At 46.8% G+C, this 18,536-nt stretch overlaps 1 protein-coding gene across 2 annotated transcripts in view; it reads right to left on the bottom strand.

Annotated features, from left to right (window-relative positions):
* Window positions 1-523: 523 nt before the first annotated feature.
* mnta (MAX network transcriptional repressor a) overlaps window positions 524-18,536 on the bottom strand; it is a 41,221-nt gene continuing 23,208 nt past the window's right edge. For both annotated transcript variants that reach the window (XM_063205039.1, XM_063205038.1), the window contains 2 exons: window positions 7,096-7,288; window positions 524-4,710 (listed from right to left, as the gene is read on the bottom strand). In XM_063205039.1, the coding sequence (XP_063061109.1) occupies window positions 3,611-4,710; window positions 7,096-7,288 (1,293 nt within the window). In that variant the 3' untranslated portion in view covers window positions 524-3,610. The remainder of the gene's footprint in view (window positions 4,711-7,095; window positions 7,289-18,536) is intronic.

Here is an 18,536-nt window from a genome sequence, read left to right as displayed (position 1 = left end):
TAGGACCAGGATTCTTATTATTAGCCTGGCAGTCAGACCAGAGCGTCAACCTATGACACCGCTGATTCTGATGATGATGACTGTGGTATTCCTTTTTCATTGCTTCAGATTAAGTGAGATTAAAATGCAGGCCAAACTGACAGAATCTCTCAAGTTTTCCATTGGATTCAGGTTTTTCAAGACCAAGAGAAACTCAGATTAACAGGCAGGCTGGCCAAACAGTCTTGTGCACACGCAGAATGAACAGGCTAAAACAAGCAGAGTTCATTGTTAACTCATGGCAATAGCTAACTGGATTTTAGCTCATAGAAAGTCAAACGCTTTTGAGTTCTTGATTTATATCAATAGCTAACTGAATTGAAGCTCACAGAAAGTCAAACGGGGGGGAGAGGAGAACCATTCATACACTAAGCAAAACATGAACTGCTTGAGTTGGTGAAGTGAGCATTTAATTGCAACACTTAATCACACTTGACACGTCACCATCAACTTAAAAGAAAGACAAGACCCAGAAGACAAGCACTTAAATGTAACAAGATTTATTAAGTAACTTCATCTTTTTGTTCTCTTGTAATTCATTTTTTTCCTTGTACAGATCGTTTTGTTTTAAACATAATGGACAGTTAGATCTAAATGCAGCCCAGAGTTTACAGGCTATATACAACTTTAACTTTCTCCATAGGGAAAACACACATTATGTATATATAATATCAGAGTGGAAAGAGGTCTGAGAAGTTGCCCCACTGTATACAGTACTGTACATGGTCCCAGAAAACAAAAAACAAAAACAAAAAAAATAAAATAAAAAAGGTACTACATGCGAAACCAGGCAAGTCCAAAACTGTTAAAAATACATTACATTTTGAAGGTGAATGCTTTACATATGCCAAGCTGTGCATACATAGAAAATAAAACAGACAACATGGCCAAATGTGTACTTAAAAAAACATCCTCACACAAGCATAACAACAAAACAAAGGGAACTTGTAATTCATTTGTAGCAGTTGAACTAGTACAGCTGTAAACCAGTTTTTTCATATATATTTCAATATTATTTTGCTTGTCACGGGGGCTGGTGAGCAGCAAATCACAGTGCTGGAGGCGTCAAGAGCGCCTCGTGTAAGCGTGGGCCTCTGGAGAAGAGTGCAATGTGTGCCAACCAGGCCACCGTACACATTACGGTAACTACTACGTGTGCCACTGTGCCCGAATGGAATGGAATATTAAGATTAGATTATTACAATGCAGGCTTTCCATCGGACTTTCACTGAGTGTTATTTATTTAATCATCCATCCATCCATCCTTTTAAAAAGTTACTTTTGTCAACACAATCTCTGCCCGCCGGTCATTCATTAGTTCAGGCATGGTCATTCAAACTCACGCATTGCCACATAGGAGGAGCAGGAGGAAGATGAGGAGGGAGCGAGAGAGGTAATGTTCCTACATGCCTCCACATACATGAACACAGTGGCCTGCCCTGCTATGTCTTAAAGGAGATGTCAAGAGGCGCAGTGTGTGTCACAATACAGGCGTGTGTGACTTACATAATGTTCATTTAAAGCAGATGACCTTTGAGGGGGTTATTCTTTTGCCCCCTGGCACTACTGTGAGATACGGTCTCACACACTCATACATAGTCTCACTCTCTCTCTCTCTCTCACACACAAACACACCTCTGGACACTGCTGGTGGACTGTTGCCGGTTCATGGAGAGCTCTCACACACATACACACTCACTAGGTAAAACAGCACATGATCACACACACATGCAAGTCAACAACAGTGGCCACACCACAATAAGCCTACTAGCGGAACACATTCACCATAGTAGAAGGGACATTATGCTTCTTTTCCTGTACTAAGATTTTGAAATTCATTTTGATTGCCAGTGTTTGTCCTCCACTCACACCCAATCATAATCTAGCGTTTCTCTATAATAATAAATGCAACAGCGAAGGCATACAATGCTATGCAGTAACTGCGTTTTATTTATATACATTCAGTGGACCTACACTACTTTTGTGTCATGATATACTTTCAAAATGCTTTTTTTCTCTCTCGTAATGCCATGATAATGCCTCAAACTCCGCAGTTTGCTTTGGGGCATCAGTACTGTCGATTCTCACAGTATCGGCTGTGTGTTTAGGTGGGGAGGGTTCTTGCACTTACCCCCTTTGGGCAGCAGAGGGCATGAGTGCAGCATGTAAGACGTGAGCAGCAGAGGCACTGAAAGGCAGCACAGCACACAGACACAGCGTTTGCTAAAAAAACAAGGGAATCCCCACATGAACTGGCTCTGGATCGGGGGAGACAAGAGAGAAGACAGCCTTTATCCTTGCCTGAGGGGGGGATCTTTACCGAATTCAGATATCACTCTGAGGCGTCTTCAAGGCCAGACCAATGTTAGTCCACAGTAGCAGTGCTGGGATATGATAGAAAACCAGTCTGTGCACCAGACAGAGACTCAAGCTCAAAGCTGCGGCTCCTGGCCACAAAAACAACAAAAACAAGTCGATCAGGTGAGGCAGACAGTATCGGTCAGGCTGCAGTCTACAGTATTACGACTGTATTAGAAGCACAGTTGGCGCTTGGCTCAGAGTGTCTGCCTGTCTGTCTGTCTGTGTTCTTCGTGTGCTGGGTGCTTCACTGGCACATAGTGCAGAGGGAGGCAATGAAACCCGCATAAGATCTGTGCCAGGCAACTCAGCCTGGCATATTTACACCCTGCACCGTGCTGTCTTATCGTGCTCACCATACCTGGCAAATCTGGTAGGTGGTGGTGGTGGGGTTAGTGGAGCTGAGGGGGTGGGGGAGGTGGGGGGCTACATATCATTCAGTAATCCATCATTTCACAAGCTAATACGCACAGCAAGTAGCAAAAACAGTCACACTCATGGACAACAACATACTCTTGCGCTACCCACGCACACACAAACACGTTCTTTTTTTTGTTGTTTGTTTAGTTTTTAAAATTAAGTCAATATGTAGCTATAGATAATTCATAAATTCTATTTTTTTTTTCATATTTTCATTATTAAAGTCTTTTTTTATATAATAATTCTGTTTTTTTATTATAGAGTTCTGTATTATGTGTTTGTGTGTGGATTTATTTTTTTATGTGGAATGTACTGAGTGTTCTTTACAGTGGCGAAAGAAAGCCTCGAAAGTCGTCAGTTTTTTTTTGTTTTTTTTTCTGAAGGTGGAGTCCGCACTGCGAACTGTAACAGACTGGTGGTGCTCCCGTCAGCACAGTGTGGGGGGCCGGGGGGGGCACTGCGGGGGAGCAAGATAAAGGTGGCATCCTGCCCTGTCCTGTGTCTTGTCCCGTGACCCCCCAAGCCCAGTCTTTATCACAGATCTCAAACCTGTGTGTCCCATCGTCATCGCCACCATCACGGCCACCTGTGTGTCCATCGTCATCTTCATGATCAGTATCACGATGATAGCAACCATCACCATGACAACAGTAATCATCATCATCTTAACCATGTCAACAACCATCACCATCTTCATCATGAAAACCGTCACAATCATGATGATCACCACCATCATTTTCACCATGACCACCATCACCATCCCCATCCTCCTCCTCAAGGTGGTCCATGCACCTCAGGCCAGCTTCAGTGTACTGACGGGGAAGGAGGGCATGGTGACCATGGTAACAGGGTTCAGCACCGTCTGGCCCACCAGCTGCGGGTGGTGGTGATGCGCCGTCACCACCTGGGTAGTGGCCGCCGGAGCCTTGCCCACCTGCACCTGTCCCACGGGCGAGCCCACCCCATTCACCTGGGAGAGCGTGTGGGCGATGTGCCCCACCACCGTGGCCCCCGGCTGGGCGGCTACCGTGGCCACGGGCTGGGGGTAGATGGTGGGCAGGTGGTGGTGGTGGGGGTGGTGCGGGTGCTGGCTGAGGTGCGCCACCGGGTGCACGGTGATGTGGCCGATGGGCTGGGGGGCGGCCGTGGTGGGGGAGGGAGCCAGGTGGGCCAGGGTGGTGTGCGGGGTGTGGACCGGGGGCTGGCTCTGCTGTCCGGGCTGATGGTGGTGCGGGGCGGCAGGCTTGCCGGCCGGCTGGATGATGTGGTTGACCGTGGCCTGGATGACGGAGGCGTGGGTGGCCGGGGCCGCGTGGGCGATGACCGTGGTGGGCTGCACCAGGCCGTTGACCGTCACCCCTGTGGTGACGCAGTTGGCGACGCTGGTCGGAGCCGCTACGATGTGATGGGTGGCCAGCAGGGCCTGGGGGGCCACCAGCGTCGGGGCCTGGAGCGCGGAGCTGGTCACCGGGCTGAGAGCCATCCCGGGGCCTGGGATGGTGGTGGGGGCTGGAGAGGGAGCAGACACCGCCGGTACCGCAGCCTGGACGTGGAGCTGGATCGGCGGGGCCGAACCTGGGACCGCCTGGGGGATGGCAAGGGCGAGCTGAGCCGGGAGCTTGTGTTGGAGGGTGGTCGGGGTGGGAGATTGTTGGTGGTTATGGCGGTTGGGGTGATGGTGGTGGTGGTTGTTGCTGAGTAGGGGGGCTTTGGTGGTGGTGGTGGTGGTGGGGGCGGATGGGGGCTTCCTGATGGGGTCGGGCTGGGGAGCTGGAGGCACTTTGGGAGATGTAGATGGAGCTGGAGCTGTGGCAGCTGTTGGTGATGATAATGACTGTGGTGGTGGTGGTGCAATCTCTTCCTCAATATCCACATCCATGTTGTCTTCACCCTCTAAAAGAACAAGAAAACAAAACAACTGCTATGAGAAAAAAACAAAATACATCTTGTGACTTGGAAGGTCTTCAGAGTCTGTCACTTTCACATGTTACGTTATGTAATTTTTAGTCTTATCCATTTGTATGCTGTCCCGTCACACATGTGATCTTTTCATGCAAAGTAATAAACTAATATTTACTGGTCTGACCAAAGCAGAACAAGTTTTGCAGCCAAAGATGTCTGGCCATTCAAAATAGCCAACATGATCTCCAAAAAATCTGTGCTCCTGGACACGGATGTTAAGGACACAAAATCCGTGTCCAGGAGCACGGATTTTGCCAAAATTCCGTGCTCCTGGACACGGAATTATTTTCTGTGATGGGCACACAGAAGTGCTCTCTCTATACTCCCACAGCTCTATGTTTCCACAGTCTAGTGTTTTCTCAGATTTTTCCTTACTGACAGGTTAGGGTTAGGGATTGTTTTGGTCTGGGCACAGCTAGTTTTCTTTCATTCATTATATGAATTTGATAGCCTAGCAACCAACTGGAAAAGGTATTTCTCAAAAATATGTCTTTAATGACAGGTTAAGGTTAGGGAATGTTTTGGTCAGGGCACAACTTAAATTGCTTTAGCATTATTTTGTTTAGGATTAGCATTTGGTATGTATTTTCTAATGATAGAGTTAACACAGTGCTGTGGTAATAGCCTATAGAAAGCACTTCCGTGTGCTCATCACGGAAAACAATTCCGTGTCCAGGAGCACGGAAAACAATTCCGTGTCCAGGAGCACGGAAAACAATTCCGTGTCCAGGAGCACGGAAAACAATTCCGTGTCCAGGAGCACGGAATTTTGGCAAAATCCGTGCTCCTGGACACGGATTTCGTGTCCTTAACATCTGTGTCCAGGAGCACGGAATTTTTGGAGATCAGGCTGAAATAGCGGACATGGAAAAGATCCACCTTCTCATGAATGAAAAGTGTACATAATGAAAACTTATAATTGATGGCGATAAAGATAACATCTGTGAAAGGGCAGCCACAGCATAGATTCTGGTGAACTACCAAAAATATGACATACTCTACCTTTAAGTCAACTAACAGGATAGAGAGATCATAAACCCAGCAGAGGAGGTATAATCCAGACTTGCACATAATCCAGGTGATATCTGAACTCACAATCCCTAAGTTGCAGTTAATTAGCAGTTAATTAGAACCAGCCGGCTGTGATTAATGTACAGGATGGACTATTTATCTCCAAGCTAGGATTGGTATTTTTTCCCTTCTCCCAACATCTCACAATGGATGAGAAACCTGAGATATGCGTATAGTACCTGAGGTGATGGAGATGGAATCCTGTGTGTGTGTATATGTGTGTGTGAGTGTGCATTCCACGTGTTGGTGCAACAACTGCATCTTAACTCGTGCTCTACAATGGCGAAGAGTGACCAGCTCACGTGACCAGGCTCGAGCAAAGCAAGTAGATTTCCTATGGCCGTGGAAAATTTCTGTTGCTAAACGCGGAAATGTTAAGCTGTGCCCTGACCAAGATCCTCCCTAACCGATCAGTAGAGTAACGTTTCTGCCACTTTGCTTTTGCCAACACCAGAAATGCAAGCAAGGAAAATGGCGATATTGTGACCGGACCAAATCTACCCCTGACCCTAACCTGTCACAGGGCGTGAGTGAATATGCAGACAGACACACAGACACATTCGATAGACGGTTCAAGCAAAGTCATTTAGAATAAGTAATTCCACTCGGTGGCCATCTTGGCTACGCCTCAGGGTCGCAATTTGGGTCACAATTTCAGATTAGTCAGACAAGGCGAGTCGAGGCGGCGAGATGATTGGATAAATGACAATGCAGCTCAGCAAGCCATTGGCTCTTGTTGCCAACCAGGTGGGATATGTGCAAGCACGCGCCATATTAGTGTAACAAACTGCCCCCATTCATTCCTATGGACGCTTTCTGAAGTGTTCTGTCTCCTCATATACAGACAATCTCTGGTTCAAGTCAGCGTGTTATTCAAATGTAGCGAAGGGGAGTAGAGTTGCCCAGCCGGGACTCGAACCCTGACCTTCTGGGGTAGTAAACTGGGGCTCTGACCGCTATTACGGCTCACACACAATGGGTACGCTTCCGATGGCCTCACAGTAGCCATCCCACTTCTGACACCATTTGTAGCGAAGGAGAGTAGAGTTGCCCAGCCGGGACTCAAACCCGGACCTTCTGGGGTAGTAAACTGGGACTCTGACCGCTACACCAAAGAGCCAGGCTCGTTGGCGTGACAGTCAGAACACACCCACAACCCTAGTGATGGTCACTCCATCACAGTGCCATGATGCCATATTGGTGTGTGTGCGTGTGTGGGTATGTGTGTGTGAGTGTCTCCCTCACCTGAGGCTGTGGAGGTGGAGACCTGGTCGTCGTCGGGGGTGGCGGTCTGCCGCACCAGCCTGTCTATCTCCAGCACGTCCATCCACTGGCCCAGGTGCTTCTTCAGCTCCGCCAAACGCTGCTGACTGGCGATCTTCTCCCGCGCCAAGCGCTCCATCTCATGCTCAAACTCCTTCTCCTTACGCTTCAGAGTCTGAGAGAGAGAGAGAGAGAGAGAGAGAGAGAGAGAGAGAGAGAGAGAGAGAGAGAGAGAGAGAGAGAGAGAGAGAGAGAGAGAGAGAGAGAGAGAGAGAGAGACTCATTTATTATAATGCTTTAACATTATGGCATTCACTTGTTCATGGAATGACTTTGCATTTGTACTGAGCACATATGAAATAAAATGAAAAAAAATCATAAATATAAAATTCACCATATGAAATAAGGAACAGAGGGGGCCATGCCACACTCTCATGACGCGAGTGAAAAGTCCTCTCTCTACTGTCTTCGAAACAGACTTTGCCCTGATGAAGACCTATGTGACGGATCGAAACATGCTGGCACTTTACGTTAGCCATCCTGAATAATGCCTTTTTAATGTGATGCCTCCCTTTTCCCCCCTTGGCGCGGCTGGTTCAACCTCTGCTTCAAATGGAAATCGCCGGCATCCAAGAGCACCCAAAATACTGGTGAAGAAGACCCAGAGACCGATGAAACTACCAGCCATCTGTTTTTCTTTAAGATCATGGGATCTACCAGCCTGATGATTTAAATCACTATACCCAAGCTCTATCCCTGCTATGAATGGACACGCAAGTATAAATGTATGCGCCAATCCCATATCTGTACACATATACTAAAAAACCCAAACAACAAAACAATAGGACAAGGCAGTTAGGCTTCAGGAAAGAGCAAAATAAGCAACCTCAACTGCGCAAATTGCACTCTTCCCCAACAACAGTGTGTCAGAACGAGGTTCATATCCAGGTTTCGGAATCTTGTGCTTTGTCAAAACAATTGTATACCTTAATCACAGACGTACACATGTACAGACATGCTGGCTCCAAAAGCCTCGACGTCTCGGCCGATATACAATGAATGGCTTCTACTATGCATGCGTAGAGAATTCAAGTCCAGCACGTAACCCATAACAGATCCAGACACAAAAAAACTGACTTGACAAACTAGATGCACATGAACACTGTTGGTCGGCCACACTGGGCTTGCAGAGACCACTCATGATTTCCTTGCTGCAGGGCAACGGGCGAAATGGAACATTGTTGACGCGTGTGTTTGTCTCTCTCTCAAAAGCACGCTCACACAGAGTTGGAAGATACACGTGTGTGTGTGAGTGGGTGAGTGAAAGGTGTGTGTGTGTGTGTGTGTGTGTGTGTGAGAGAGAGCTGAAGATAGTGTGTGTGTGTGTGTGTGTGTGTGCCTGCCCTGTCCTACACATCTTCTCCTCAGCCTTGTTAGTTCCACACGCCTGCTCCCCTCCGTCTGCTGTCTGTCTGTGTGTCTATCTGTGTGTGTCTGTGTGGTGTCTTTAATGTCAAGACTGCCGCCTTAGAGAGCAGCCAGCGGGAGGTGACCTGGTTAAGGTGACACGGCACACACATGGCTATCGAGCAGTGACATCACGCCTGCCTGACAGCCAGGCAGCCTACGGTAAAACCTCCCCTCCCCTCCCGCTGCTAAGCAGGTCACTGGGCTAAGAGAGCAAGGACACGGGACAGTGGGATTGTGATTGTGTGTGCGTGTGTGTGTGTGCATGCGTGCGTGTGTGCGCAAGTGCATAAGTGAGAGATCATATGCATTGTGTTTGTATATGTGTGTACACACATGTGTGCTCATGTTCTTATCACATGTATGTGCAAACTGTGTATGTGTGTGTGTGTGTGTGTGTGTGTGTGTGCGTACACACAAGTGCATAAGTGAGAGATCATATGCACTGTGTGTGAACACGTGTGTTCTTATCACATGTATGTGCGAACTTTTGCGTGTGTGCGTGCGTGTGTTAGCCTCGAGTGGGGGGCTGAAGCTGAAGGTCTTCCACACGCACCAGAGCACAATGCGGCACGCACAGAGTGAACATCCTGTGCTCACCACGGCCTCACACGACCTTGGCAGACACGAGGTAGTGGGGGAAAAACGGTTTTCAGGAAGACAAGAGGAGGAAAAAAGAGGAGAGGGAAAAGGGAGGAGGAAAAACAAGGAGAGGAGAGAACAAGTAACAGGAGAGAAGAGGAGGGAAAGAGGGGCTGACAACAGAAAAGAGGGGATCTGAAACAGTAAGAAAATAGGACAGAAAAGAGGAGAGATAGAGGGGAGGAATAGAGAAAACAGAAGAGAGGAGAGGAGGAGAGATGGAGGGGAGAGATAGTGAGCAAGAGAGAGCAAGAGAGCGAGAGCGAGAGCGAGAGAGAGAGAGAGAGAGGGAGAGAGAGGGAGAGAGAGGGAGAGGGAGAGAGAGAGGTGTAAATTGATTCAAGGCTTTGCACTGGAGTGTGGCCACAGGTTAGTGGCTTTCTGCAGTAATGGGGGGGGGGAGTCGGGCTTAGAGGGGAGCTGGGAAGACGGACGTGGATGACCTGGAGGTTAATGCCTGTGTGTGTGTGTGTGTGTGTGTGTGTGTGTGTGTGTGTGTGTGTGTGTGTGTGTGTGTGTGTGTGTGTGTGTGTGTGTGTGTGTGTGTGTGTGTACTAGTACTCCCACCCCCTTGTACCATTCTTCTGGAAAAAAGAGAAAAAAAGTTTCCATCTCTCTTGTGGAGCCCCCCTTCAAGATGCCCTCCAGCTTTCAACCAGCAGTCCTGACACACACACACACACACGCACGCACGCACGCCAAGCCACTCTCCTTCAGCTTGTCAAAAGGTTTCCATGGAGGCCGTCTGTGGCATGTGCATGGCTGACGAAGCCAGTGAGAATGTGAATGTGTGTATGTGCGTTTGAATGCAAGTTTTTGTGAATGTGTGTAAAACTCAGTGTGTCTGTGTGTGTGTCTGTGTGTAAAACTCAGTGTGTGTCTGTCTGTGTGTGTGTGTGTGTGTGTGTGTACTAAGAGCCAATCAGGTGTGTCCATCTGGAGCCTAGAGTAGAGGGGTGAGTAAGACAGCCAAGGAGAGTGGCCAGCAGTCAGCAGAGAGAGAGAGAGAGAGAGAGAGAGAGAGAGAGAGAGAGAGAGAGAGAGAGAGAGAGAGAGAGAGAGAGATAGATAGAGAGAGAGAGAGAGAGATAGATAGATAGATAGATAGATAGATAGATAGATAGAGAGAGAGAGAGAGAGAGAGAGAGAGAGAGAGAGAGAGAGAGAGAGAGAGAGAGAAGGGGGGGGGGCTCCTGATAGGTCAGCTGACTCTTCTGGTGCCTCAGATCAGCCAAAAGCAAGCTGGTTTCTATAAAGTATGTGTCACTGAGAGGGGAGGAGATGGTGAAATGGGGAGATAGAGACAGATAGAGATAGAGACTGCGAGAAGAGGGGGATGGATGGTGAATGAGAGAAAGAGAGAGAGAGAGAGAAAAGAATGAGAGAGTGAGAAGAAGGTTTTCCATCCAACCGGTTTCAATAAAGCCTGTATTAGTGACAGATAAGAAGGGGACTGAGAGAGAGAGAGCAACAGACTGCAGGAATATAGAGAGGGATGGAGGTAGAGAGAGAGAGAGAGAGAGAGAGAGAGAGAGAGAGAGAGAGAGAGAGAGAGAGAGAGAGAGAGATTGTGACAGGGAGAGAGAGGGAGGCAGACAGAGAGAGAGGGAGAGAGGGAAAGAGAGAGGTAGACAGAGAGAGAGGGAGAGAGGGAAAGAGAGAGGCAGACAGAGGCGGACAGAGAGAGAGAAAAAGAGAGAAAGAAAGAGAGAGAAAGAGAGCGTCGTCTTCTTGGCGTCACCTTGAGCTCCCGGATCCCAAACAAACGGCCATGCACGGACACGGAGTGAAAGTGAAACCAAACACCAGACAGACAGAGGCGTACACACACCGTCTCTCTCCATCTCTCCCACACACACACACACACACACACACACACACACACACTACACACACACACACACACACACACACACACACACACACACACACACACACACACACACACACACACACACACACACACACACACACACACACACACACACACACACACACACACACCCCTCCCTTCCCTGCACAGACACACCGAGGGGGCAACAAGTTCACAAACAAACTCTACCCTGAGGCTGTAGCGAGACACAGCGCAAGCATGTCAACCATGCCACAGATGGCGGGTAGGGAAAAAATGAAATAAACACATACAAAATCTGTCAACAATGTCCGGCATTCTGTGTCAGACTACACAGACTCCAACCAAGTCCAAAATGCACACTCATTTTAGACGCAAGTTGCATTGGATATTCTCAACAGTGTACTATGTAGTAAACAAGTCAACATTTTATATTTCGCCACAGACCCCAGTCGTGCCCCAAAAACAAACAGTAGGGATGCAGCGATACAAATACCGATATCGATACTGGCCCCGGTACTTGCTCATTACACTCGTATCCTTCAAACACTTGACGATACCAGGCACCAATAACTTACTGCTACAGCACAAAACAATGCAAATTCTAATTCTAAATTCTTAATTCTCGTTCTGTTAACTTGAGAGCAGCATGGGTAAAAAGTGACGCCTCATACATTTACAAACATTTAAATCTACATGGAAATGGACAATAAAACAAATATCAAAGGTGGAAAAAACAAGGCTATGCATTAGGCCTGGGCGATATGGACAAAAATGTATATCACGATATGGATTATTTTATATCACGATAGCGATATGTATCACGATATAGCCTTAAAAAAAAAAAAAAAAAAAAAAAACATAGTCAACCAATTTGACGGACAGGGTCAAAAAAAATCTTTCATCGCCTGTTTTCACCAGTCATCATTTCCCAATGTGAGAGTCCCACGAAACAAGAACACCTTAGATGCGCAAATTGCGGCCATAAACAGCAAGGTTCACGTTAGCCAACTGTGGACGGACATTGGCATGCATGACCGGCAAAATAAAATGTGACTGGACAAAATGTCTGACAAAAAATGACTGTAATTAGTCAGTAAATTATATTAGCGCATTTTAAATAGGCCTACTTAATGTTACAAAATACCAGTAGGCCTAATAAGAAACTGAACAAAGCTGAAAATATTTGTGAATAGCCTATGTAAGAACTTGTTATAAACAGCACGCAATAGCCTATTGCTTGCTCTCGTCCCCACCAGCGTTGTCCCCAACCACGTTATGCTTCCCAATAATCACTTGACTCACGCTGGTTGCTGTCGAGGAACAATTCTGTTATTTTTTTTATTTTTACCAATATATCAGTGAACACAACAAAGGGCATTGCATTTGCGAAACCGTTTCATGTTTGGGACTCAATGGCATGCGCAGCATCATAGCATCGAGTCACTTTAACTTTTAGCCTACCTCTGCTGAAAAATGGTGGTGGATTTCCAAGTAGGCTACAGAGGGTCAAGTTAAACATTTCAGAGAATGATGTGCTCACGAGAAGTCCCAGTGAAAGTGCACGAAGGGCTTTATAACTGTTTTCATCACCGGCCAAAATGTGTAGCCCATAGTGCGTCGTACGGAACGTGTCAATTCCATTACTTTCGAGATCCATTGCAAAGCAGAGGTTGTGTAGGAGAGATGCGCTTCACAGAAGCGCAAGGGGGAGGGGGGCTCGGGGGGGAAGTCTCGTGCTCAGAATCTACAAAACGGCGCAGGTAGGAATGTCAAACTTCACCGCAGCATCTAGTTGGCTCATTTTTGGTAAGCTGTCCAACGCCTTTTCCCAGTCATGATTCGCACTCTTGCTGCCCGGTGCTCGTCACGTTCGCTGGCAAGGCAGTGGCAAAGACACTTTTCCGGGTACTGCACTCTAGGGGGCGCCAACCGAGGAGTGACTGCAGACTCAAAGTTTGAGTCAAACAGACTCAATAGGCTGCGTGCGCTCTCTCGACAGCATACGACCAGAAATAAATCATGGGAGTAAAACAATAAGAGCCTAGTTTGGCCCACAATTAGTTTTAAAATTATTTTTTGCACATGTTTACAATCATAAAATGGCTATATTATGAGGTGAAATTATATTAAAATGTGTATTAGCTGTAATAATGAAAATATTTTTTTTATCACGATATAAACGATAGAGGAGAAAGGTCACGATAGACACGTTTCTCTCGTCCTCACGATATGTCTCGTCATATCGCCCAGCCCTACTATGCATTCATTTTCATTGTTTGTTGGGGGTAAAAGTATCAACACTTGTACTCGTACTGGTTTTCAAAAAAAGTGGCATCGTGGTGCATCACTACACAGTACTACACATCTCAGGCACAGCACGTTCAGTGAGGCCTCCCAAAACACACTACACTAAATATTAACCCACATTAGCATGCGGTCCAGCAGTTTTTACTACGCGGCTGAGGGAGTGTCTTAAAATGGTAAGTCCCGGGAAACCGCAAGCCACGCTAGGCTAGGCAAAGAAGGGGAGGGACGGAGTAAAGAATATATTTACTGTGGAGAGAGAGGAATAGGTTGCGTCTGTGGGGTAATCACATGGAAATCTTCGGGTGCTCATCGGTGTCCAAGAAAGCACATTGTGAGGTCAATAGAGGGTCCAACACACTCTGAACTACGATTAAAAGTACTTTATTGAAAGATTTTTTTTAAACTATTTCAGTCGTGTATATACACACAGAAAAATAGTTGACGTCAAGAGAGAGGGTCTGAGGAGTCCTTTATTATATCATGAACTTCTAAATATACTTCTGAGTGCCTCAGACCCGCTCTCTGTACCGCAATCTATTTACTGTGTACATATGACTGCCAAAGTCACCAGGAGCCAGTAAGCTGCTGCACCTGCCTCCACAGGGGATGAGAGGCCCATTGTACTTGTACGTGTGTGTGTGTGTGTGTCTGAAATTGGCATTCCATTTGTCATATCAGATCTGTCATTTGGACTCCTGCTTAGTACCCCCCCCCCCCACCTCTCCTTTTGATCCACTGCCAGCAACAGTAATGACTACTGTGTCTCTTCCACTGGTGTCTTATAATGTGCGCAATTGGTCATTGTACTTTGTGCGTGAGTGTGCGCGCGTGTGTGTGTGTGCTTGTGCCTGTGTGTGTGTGTTTGATGTTGGATCTGTGTTATGCAGCAGCTGGTGGCTCTAGCTTGGATCAGCCAGCTCTTCTGTTTGAGATGACTGACAGGCAGTCTTTGCTTCATTCATACACAACACAACACACAGCAAAACACAACACATACCTCCAGCATCTGATCCAAGGCAGCAGAGGTGGGGGGATGGTATGAAATGTGTTAACCGCTCCCTCTCTCCAACTCTAACCCTAACCCTCTACCCTTGTCTTCACAGTTAGCTAGCTATACTGTCCTCCAAAGGCAAAGTGCACTAACAACGCCAACATTGAAACAGAGAAAAAGGCCTTCAAAGCCACATTGCAGTTAGTTTGAGTTACAGTTACTTAATTTGACAAAGCAATATCTCTACAACGGGACACATTTGGACCATGAGGCTTGGTCGCAAGATAAAGGAGGTGTTATGAAGACATTAACTCAAAAATGTATGTGTAGTTATTACACCCTTACACTGCCTTTGTGTGGCAGCATAAGGGGGAGCCTTTTCGTCACTCAACACAAGACGTACTGCCAACATCTGATAAAGACAGTAGGTGGAGGGTGGAGTTGGCTACAGCAGCTTCCGCTTGAAATGACACTGGGGGAAGACACAACTCTAGTATTTGATCAAGAGAGTAGGTGGGGGATGGAATGGGATGTCATCTCTCCACTTCACCCATCACCCTCAGTCTTCATAGCGTCAGCCATCCGTCCTACCTCGGTCATATGGTATGACAACCTGCTAGGAGCCTTTTTACTTCATGCAATACATAGCGGTACCTCCACCATCTGATGCAGACAGCAAGGTGGGGGGGGGGTGGAATGTAATGTAATGTACCCTCTCTCTCCACCCCCATCCCCATCCCACTCCCCCAGTCTTTATAGAGTTAGCCAGCTGAAGGGGGGAGCTTTTGTTTCAGCAAATGAGATGCTAGAGTGGGCCTGCTGTTGTCAAGGCAATGGCTGAAATCCCACTATGGTTTCCCTGGCAACCGGAGCTCTCGAAGAGCACAGTGTGTGGAGCGTCAACTGCACCACTGTGGACATGCTCTGGCACATCGCGCTCCGTCTCTCTCTCTCACACACAAATGTACTGACTATAGGGATGGTACGGTTCACAAATGTCACGGTTCGGTCCATATCACGGTTTCAAGGTCACGGTTTTCGGTTTTGTACGGTTCTGTTTTTTTTTTTTTTTTTTTTTTTTTTTTTTTAAATAAAATGTATTATATAAAAATTTGAATGAAAATGCAAGCTTATCATGGGTATGTTGAATTTGACTTCATTTAACCCAACTGAAAGAGGAAAGATATCAATGATTTTAACATGCTTCCATTTATTTCACAAAAAGGGAGAACTAAGTCCTAACTTTTAAGTTGACAAATATTCAAATATTACATGCTATAACACATTTGACGTGTAAAAATAAAACAGCTACTCTCCTGTAGGTAATGGGACTATTAGGTCAGTGTAGTATGACTATTTTGGTTAATGCCACACTGAGAACGAATTGGACTTTTATTTTGATACCGCTTTCTGCGAGTTTTGCGCTTATGAATCAGTTGCTTCCTATCATGAAACTGTCGGCCGTGAGAAGCATAGAAGTAAAATCAGAAGTCAAATTCAATTTTAAGTGAACAAGTGATAGGGTTATGTTATGTTAAAATGTGAAAGTTAAGGTAACAAATAATTTTAAAAGATCGTTTTTTTTAGAAGTGTAGGTCTATGCACAAGAATGTTTCACAAAACTCCTGTGAAGCTGAGCCTTTTAAAACAGTCAAATTTTATTTTTGTTATAGTGTTAAACATCAATGTTAACCAGGCAACAGCACAAAGTCCCCTTCCGTCCATCAGAGTTTAACTAGCTACATATAATTAGGCCTACAGTTGATTGCAGTTAAGGACAGCACAGTGAATCTGATGGATATGTTCAATTATCTCGCATTTTGCCGTCCGGAATCCCCATTCAATGCCACGTGGATATAGCCTACACTAGGCTACTGTAACGTAAGTCATAGTCTACTTTGTTCTGCTAATCTGTCATTGTTTGTAAATTCATGTTCATTTAATTTAAAATGGTCAGCATAAATGCTGGGAACAGTCACTTGCGCTAACGTGGAGAGAGAGGGGGGACAGGGTGACGCTGCTGACCGACCTGCACTTGCTTGTAGGCTACTGTAGCCTGGTCAGCTGGCGCATGCTGTTACATTATGTCTTTCAGTTGGCTGATAGAAATCAGTCTTTCCACACTCAATATCCTACGTAGTCTTTGTGTTTTATGCTTGTAAAAGTAGTAGGATTTTAATAGCGTCGTCCGCCGGTGGTCACTCTTTTTTTTTTTTTTTTTTTAAACCGTGGGCACCGTGCGGTTGCCCACTACCCCGTTCCGTGACATGCAAACCGTACGGTCTCGGTTTGCAACGCAAACCGTACCATCCCTAACTGACTAGCATACGCACACACACACACACACACACACACACACACGCACACACACACACACACACACACACAGTAAGGCACAGGCACGCGCCTGCTTGCTTGCGTAGCTGTTTGGATTTTCCCCGTAAGCACGAGGCACTTCGTGAGTGCACCAGCAACAGCAGCAGCAGTGGCATCATCAATTTGGCTCACAACACTGCAGCATTTCAGAACTCTTTCTCTCTCTCTCCTGCCAACAAACACAGTCAGTCATTGCCCTACAATTGTGTGTCTGTGTGTGCACATGTCAGTCACTGCTAATCAAACAAGTGTCTATGTCCGTGTGTGTGTGTGTGTAGAGATGGGTAGAGTGGTGGTGGTGATCATAATCTCCATCCTGATCCAACTCCACCCCCTCTGTCTATGCCGACAAACCCCCTCTTCTCCTAGACAAGAAGGGGGAGGAGAGGAGGAACGAGGAGGAAGGAGAGCTCCAAGCCCTGCCCCCCACTTGCAGTCCTCGTCTGGTTAAGTGGGCCTGTGTGGGTTTACATGTCTGTGGGCTCGTGAATAAGAGAGTGAGTGAGTGCACAAAAAGAGAAGAAGGCACACGTTATGTTTGTTCGAGCATGTGGCAGTATGTTTAGATGTTTGCATGTGTGGGAGAGAGAGACAGTAAGAGGGCAACATAGGACAACAAGAGCGACCAAAAGGCAGATAAGGCAAAGAGAGAGAGGGAGCGAGAGAGAGAAAGATGGATGGAGAGTGACATATTCAGAGCGAATGAGAGAGTGAGAGAGTGGATGTGTGCGTGTCATGCATGTATTAGTGTGTTTAAGTGACCATGTGCTTATGTGCGTGCATGCCTGTGTGTGCCTTATGACAGCTCAGCTCTTGGTTTTAAAACAGCTTTTTGTTGCTTAACTACGAGTAGTGTCTTTAGTTCCAGCTCTGCTCCTAGTGTGAGGGCTGTTTCTGTGCTAAGCTATGTCAACAGCCTGCAGTATTTTTCCTAGTCTGAGGGCTGTTTCTCTGCTAAACTGTGTGAGCTCTGGCTGTAGTATTCCCAGCTGTGCGTGCCCAGCAATATTAGTCACCCGCCATCGGCCCTGCCTGCCTGCCTCCCACCCGCCTCTCCCAGCCTGCATGCCTGGCCCACAAACACCCAGACCCCCTGATCTGGATTTTCAACGCAAGCACGCGCACACACACAAACGCGCACGCACAACAATTCTCATACATTCAATATCAACACAAACACACGCAGACGCAGCACACACATACACACTGGGCTACTCTTCAAACATGCAGACCTCTTGATCGGTTTTGCGTTCCTTCTCTCTCGTTGCCATCAGTCTAGTCTTGTTTACAGAAGTCCTAATCCATTTATGAGTGACATGTCTTGAGTGACGTAAATAGAAACGTCTCATTTTTAATCTTACCAAACTCTCATTCACATAATAAACAAACACATACAACTTGAGAACACATACACACCCCTCTTTATTTAGGAGGGTAACAGGTGGGCGGTGGTGTGCGTTGTGTGAATATGTGTGTGTTTAAGACTTTCACACCAACTGTAAGCCCTCCACTCCCCAGAACAGGCTGCCAAAACTCACGAGACATCCTGCGCGCGCACACACACAAACACACACACACACACTGCAAACACTATAAAACAAGTCTCTTCAGGGAGAGGGAGGGCTGGCTGCAGCTATGGTTAGGATGCCTGTTTGCTGGCTCACAGTTTGGCAAGGCCACCCTCTCCTCGCTCACATGCCGTCCGCTCCACTCCCCTCCCCTCCCCTGTAATATGAGCCCTAGCATGGCCACCTCACACACACACACAAACTCCTTACTGAGAAA

This window comes from Engraulis encrasicolus, chromosome 8 (genome assembly GCF_034702125.1).
Source record: "Engraulis encrasicolus isolate BLACKSEA-1 chromosome 8, IST_EnEncr_1.0, whole genome shotgun sequence".
Taxonomy (NCBI): domain Eukaryota; kingdom Metazoa; phylum Chordata; class Actinopteri; order Clupeiformes; family Engraulidae; genus Engraulis; species Engraulis encrasicolus.
The sequence above is the reverse complement of the archived record's forward strand: the minus strand, read 5'-3'. Positions and strand labels throughout refer to the sequence as shown.